The sequence below is a fragment of the Somniosus microcephalus genome, chromosome 6 (assembly GCF_052327205.1).
Source record: "Somniosus microcephalus isolate GS21.2 chromosome 6, FLI_Smic_1.0, whole genome shotgun sequence".
NCBI classification, from domain to species: Eukaryota; Metazoa; Chordata; class Chondrichthyes; order Squaliformes; family Somniosidae; genus Somniosus; species Somniosus microcephalus.
In genome coordinates, this window is record NC_140992.1 from 195,123,904 (window position 1) to 195,129,903 (window position 6,000).

The 6,000-nt window shown below is 47.2% G+C and overlaps 1 protein-coding gene across 5 annotated transcripts in view; it reads right to left on the bottom strand.

Moving 5' to 3' along the window:
• The window catches only part of cbfb (core-binding factor subunit beta), a 164,688-nt gene extending 159,750 nt beyond the window's left edge, over positions 1–4,938 (bottom strand). The window contains exons 1-2 of one of the 5 annotated variants that reach the window (XM_085991158.1): positions 4,269–4,938; positions 3,682–3,768 (exon numbers count right to left, since the gene is read on the bottom strand). In XM_085991158.1, coding sequence (XP_085847284.1) covers positions 3,682–3,768; positions 4,269–4,346 — 165 coding nt within the window. In that variant the 5' untranslated portion in view covers positions 4,347–4,938. The remainder of the gene's footprint in view (positions 1–3,681; positions 3,769–4,268) is intronic. The other 4 variants (XM_085991155.1, XM_085991154.1, XM_085991157.1 and 1 more) reach the window with 4 other exon arrangements.
• Positions 4,939–6,000: the final 1,062 nt, after the last annotated feature.

Genomic DNA, 6,000 nt, shown 5'->3' on the forward strand with positions numbered 1-6,000 from the left:
GACCCAAATTCATTTTGCCAAACTACAGTGTACTTATTCATCCAGCAGCAACTCAAGTCTATTTAATGCATTGATATATAGGAGCTTGCACAAGTCTGCTAGCCAAATAGATGCCATTAACTTTTAAAACAAGTCAGAGATTTTAAAACAGGTCAACAACAGAACAGGGATTGTGCAAAAATAGAGGAAAGGCCAAAGACAAGGAGAAATATTTTACTATCCCCTCAAAGTCAGCATGTCTCAGTGATCTAAAAGGATGAAATGGCCTTCTCCAACTGATTCTAAAGATACTAAGAAATGGAATCTCTATCATTGTTAGAAAATGTCTGAGGATTTAAAAATGACAAATTTCCCAGTTGAACGCTCATGAATTTCAATTTCCATGATGAATGGATATCAAGAGCAGTGCATGCAATGTTACAGATCAGAATGTTGCAGGGGAGATGAGTTTTTGATCTCAACCATGTTAGAAGCCAGTAATGGACCACTCTTGCACACTCTGGTAGCTGGATCAATAGTACTGGTATAGCTGACCAACCCAGAGAAAAAGGGGGGGGGGGGGGGGGGGGGAGAAATTATTTAAAAAAAGTTAAAAATTGTCAAATAATTTTGCCCATTGTTACTGCTTGGGGTAGATGCAACAAAGTTACTCTTTATAGCTTAAAAAAAAGTCAAAGTCTCTGAGCCATAACTCAGTCTCTCAGAAGGGCATACCAGGAGGGTTCATGTTTGATCCCTGCTCTGTGCTGGGTTATCTGATCTCAACTGAAGCAGAGGTAGGGGTGTTACAATTGCCCACAACACCTAGCAATGGAAGGGAAAAACCGCAGTGAGGGTGGAATTCTATTATAAATTGTTGTTCAAGCAGAGTTTACAAGTGGTATCAAAAGGGAATTAGTTACTTGTAAAAGAAATGGGCTGAACGAGCTGTGCTGTGACACTGATTGCTACAGTAGCAACCCCTACTGGAAGAGTTCATGTACGAATGCCAAGTGAAGACAGGATTGTCCTCGAATAAGAACATAAGAAATAGGAGCAGGATTAGGCCATTTGGCCCCTCGAGCCTGCTCCACCATTCAATGAGATCATGGCTGATCTTCTACCTCATCTCCACTTTCCCACACTATCCCCATATCCCTTAATATTCAAAAATCTATCGATCTCTGTCTTGAATATACTCAACGATCGAGCCTCCACAGCCCTCTGGGGTAGAGAATTCCAAAGATTCACCACCCTCTGAGTGAAGAAATTTCTCATCTCAGTCCTAAATGGCCAACACCTTATTCTGAGACTGTGACCCCTGGTTCTAGACTCCCCAGCCAGGGGAAACATCCTCCCTGCATCTGCCTTGTTAAGCCCTGTAAGAATTTTGTATGTTTCAATGAGATCACCTCTCATTCTTCTAAATTCCAGAGAATATAAGCCAGTCCACTCAATCTCTGTCTCATAGGACAATCCCCCCCCATCCCAGGAATCAGTCTGGTGAACCTTCATTGCACTCCCTCTACAGCAAGTATATCCTTCCTTGGGTAAGGAGATCAAAACTGTACACAATACTCCAGGTGTGGTCTCACCAGGGCCCTATATAATTGCAGTAAGACATCTTTACTCTTGTACTCAAATCCTCTTGTAATAGAGGCCAACATACCATTTGCTTTCCTAATTGCTTGCATGTTAACTTTCAGGTGATTAGTGTACAAGGACCACCAGTTCCCTCTGAACACCAATATTTCCCCAATCTCTCACCATTTAAAAACTACTCTGCTTTTCTATTTTTCCTACCAAAGTGGATAACTTCACATTTCTCCACATTATATTCCATGTTCTTGCCCACTCACTTAGCCTGTCCATATCCCCTTGAAGCCTCTTTGCATCCTCCTCACAACTTACATTCCCACCCAGCTTTGCACCATCAGCAAACTTGAATATATTACATTTGGTCCCCTCATCCAAATAATTGATATAGATTGTGAATAGCTGAGACCCAAGCACTGATCCTTGCTGTACCTCACTAGTTACAGCCTGTCATCCACAATCAGATAGCCTGTCAACACTCAGTGAAGACTCAAATATGACTGGGGAGAAACCAAATCATTCATATCCCAATGAGGGAATTAGCACTTTTAAAGGAAGTTATGTAGATATACTCATGTATGAAATATTTCACAATTGTCTCAGTAAAACTGTTTTTACCCATGAAGAATTTCATAGGTCAAACAAATGACATGGTTACCTATGATGTGCACAAGTTGTAAATTGAGCATGCTTAAAATAACCATATACAGGTACTGCAAAATAGGTTTTTTCATTTAGACCATATTTTTACAAATTTCACATGCACTGATTTATCATAAAAAAAAGCTATGCAAATCTTTGTGGTGGTAATGATCTTACCAGCATGCTATTAAAAAAGATTCAATACCAAGCTCACTCCAACCAAAATTTGCCATTCCCCATCTTACAGTAGTGTCCCAACCAAAATGGCACTTCCGCCATAAGTTCCCTCCTAGCATAAATACACGTTAACCAGATAATCTGGTGTGTATAAAACTCACTCCCCAAAAAATACATTAGCAGAGATAAAGTCATCTTGCAAATGAAACGCCTGTCTGAAGTGAAATCATGCCTGCACAAGTGCCGAGAAATATATTGGAAGCTTTATGATCCAGATTAAGATTTGATGAGCCTTATACATCCACAGACATTAAATAAAAACAAAGAAATGGAGTATAAAAGGTTTGAAAGTAGTGCAATGCCAATGACTTCAAACAAATAACATTAGAGACTCCAATTATTTTTCAGCTTGAAGGAAGCAGCCATTCCCAAGTGAACTGAAAAAAATGTTTGGCTGCTCCAAATGTAATTTACATTGACGGATCAGTCAGGGGAAAAAGCATATTTCTCAGTATCTTCATTATCCAGTTTCATCCTACAAGGTAACACTTTTAGCCTAAATCATTGCAGTAAGCCAATATATGAGCTTTATCCTATCCTGGACTGTACCTATTTGATGCCCATGTACTGGGTGCATATAAAATCTAGGTTATCCCAGATGGAGTGAGTTACCTAAACATATTTTGATTTATTAATCAGTCAAGGGATATGATCGAAAAAGCCAAAAATCCAAAATAAAAACATTAAATGCTGCAAACACAGATGGGAACAGTCAGCATATAAAAAGAAAAACAGGTTACCAACTCCACTGGCATCCTGCCATGAGTTCCAATTGAGGATTCCACCCAAAATGTGAACCTGCCTTTCTCGTTGACATACAGATTAACTGCACAAGTATTCACTGCATTTCCCATTTCTATGTTGAGGAATGTTCAGACCCAAAACAACAGAAAATGCTGGAATACTCAGCAGGCCAGGCAGCATCCGTGGAGAGAAACAGAGTTAACGTTTCATGAAGGGTCCCAGACCTGAAAGGTTAACTCTGTTTCTCTCTCTCCACGGATGCTGCCTGGTCTGAGTATTTCCAGAATTTTCTGTTATTTCAGATTTCCAGCATCCGCAGTATTTTGCTATTATAATATTCAGACCCATATTAGTCGGGCACCTGCCTCTTTGGCTGTCTGTTGGTGCCGCTCATTGCCGAGCTGCAGTAGTCCTGGACACGCTGCCCGTGCTGTGTGTCTTGTTTGTACCGATAAGGAAGTGAGGACGCGTTTTGTTACTCACGATCTCAGACCTGCCGTCCCTGCAGGCATTTTGAAAGCGCATCTGCCTCTCATCGTGCGGCCGATCGCGGAACCCCGTGTATTTAATCTGTTAACAAAAAGAGAAAAAAAAAGTTAAACTCTCCCCAGCGCGGATGGTGAGTGAATAAACGTAGGCTCTCCGACCGCACTCGGGAAAACCTCCCCCTGTAGCCCAGCATGTCCGGGGAAAAGTTTGAGTTTATTGCAATGATGATTTCTGTGAGAAACAGTTCACGGATGGGGGGGGCGGAGGGAGCACCCAGTCCCCATGTTTGGCGGCGGCGAGAAAGAGAGGGAGGTGCTCCCGGCCCCCATGTTCCGGGGGGCGCACTCCCGGTCCCCATGTTCCCGGGGGGGCTCCCAGTGCCGAAACTATCCGCCCTCTCCGGATTTTATTCAACTTCTAGTAGCTGACCAGCTTCTATACAACGCCGAGTGAATCAGCGCCCGCGGGTGACCATGTGTCCGCGGGCTGGGCCGCTCCGGGCCCCCTCTCCTCCCACTCAGACCCCGCGCATCCCAACACAGCGGCAACTCTTGCAAACTTTGCCCGACCCGGCCTCTCACCTCACACTCCCGGCTAAGTTTGCGGAAGAACTCCTCGTTCTCGAACTTGCTCCTCTGATCGGGGACGACCCGCGGCATTTTTCCCGACTCTCTGTCTGTGGGTAGATGAGTGTCTCGGACTCGGTACTGCCCCGTCCCGCCGCCGCTCTGAGGCTCTCCCAGTCGGTGCTACCTTGCCCTGCCGCTCTCCCAGTCGGTGTTGTTCTGCCCCGCCGCCGCTCTGAGGCTCTCCCGGTCGGTGCTGCTCTGCCCCGCCGCCGCTCTCGGTCGGTGTTGCTCTGCCCCGCCGCCGCTCTCTCGGTCGGTTCTGCCCTGCCCCGCCGCCGCTCTCTCGGTCGGGTCTGCTCTGCCCCGCCGCTCTCTCGGTCGGGTCTGCTCTGCCCCGCCGCCGCTCTCTCGGTCGGTTCTGCTCTGCCCCGCCGCCGCTCTCTCGGTCGGTCGGTTCTGCTCTGCCCCGCCGGCTTGCTCCCCAGCCCCGGGCTCGCGCTCTCTAACGGACTCCGGCGGCTCTCTGTCGCGCGCGTTCACTTCCTCTAATATCGCGGCGCCTCTCCCTCGCGCTCTCAATTCCTCCCCAGTGACTGAACTTCACTCACACACTGCACCATTCACAACCGGCAACGGCGCGCAGGCGCCCTCCCAGCTCTTCCGCACCACCTTCATTTACATACAGCGCGCAGCCGCGGGTCCAGCTCATTGGATCGCCACGCAGCGTATTAGCATAGAAGGCGTGGAACCAGGGTCGGCGCTGGCCGGAAATTGGCGATGATTGCCGAACGCTCCTGAAGGGACCGGTAGAGCGCGGCAGGGATGTGTTTTGCTCATTCCAAACATACTACGCCACGGTGCAAAGTATTCATGCACTAACATGATAACTTGCAAAGAGCTACCAGAATTTATTGCGCCTATCGTCAAGTGCATGTATCCTGCATAAACTAGTAAAACAATCCATCCTAATGGGACTGCAATCTCCAAACCTGTCCATGTGTCACCTCTATTCACCCACCAGACAGCCAACTATCTAATTTCTCTCCACGGATGTTGCCTGGCCTGCTGAGTTTTTCCAGCATTTTCTGTTGTTATCTACTACACCCCATGGCTCCCACTTACACGATTCCCACAAACTGATATTTAGCTGTTGCTATTGGCTGCATGTTTTTCCTACGTTACAACTATGACTACGCCATAAAAAAATGAACTGGTCGGACGTCTCAGAGACTCCCCTAGTGGTATAAACAAGCGCCTCATGACTCTTCGACTCACTCTAGCCCGAAACCAGTGCGCTATGGTCATCAGTGCATACGCCCCAACACTGGAAGCCACAGATGAGACCAAAGAGGAATTCTACTCCAGCCTCGAACAAGCCCTGTCCCGAGTCCCAACGGGCGACAAGCTGATCCTCCTTGGCGACTTCAACGCCAGAGTTGGAAAGTGCACAGACCTCTGGAGAGGTGTGATCGGCAGAGAGGGGGTAGGGAAAGCCAACTCTAACGGTACCCTCCTCCTGTCGAAATGCTTAGAACATAGCCTCGTCATAACCAACACCTTGTTCCGTCAGAGAGACAAGTACAAGGCTTCATGGCAGCACCCTCGTTCCAAGCACTGGCATCTGCTGGACTACATCATCGTCCGAGCTAGGGACCGCAAGGGCGTCCGCATCACCCGCGCCATGACAGGAGCTGATGACTGCTGGACAGACCACCGCCTAATCCGCTCTGTCATCTCCATCAAT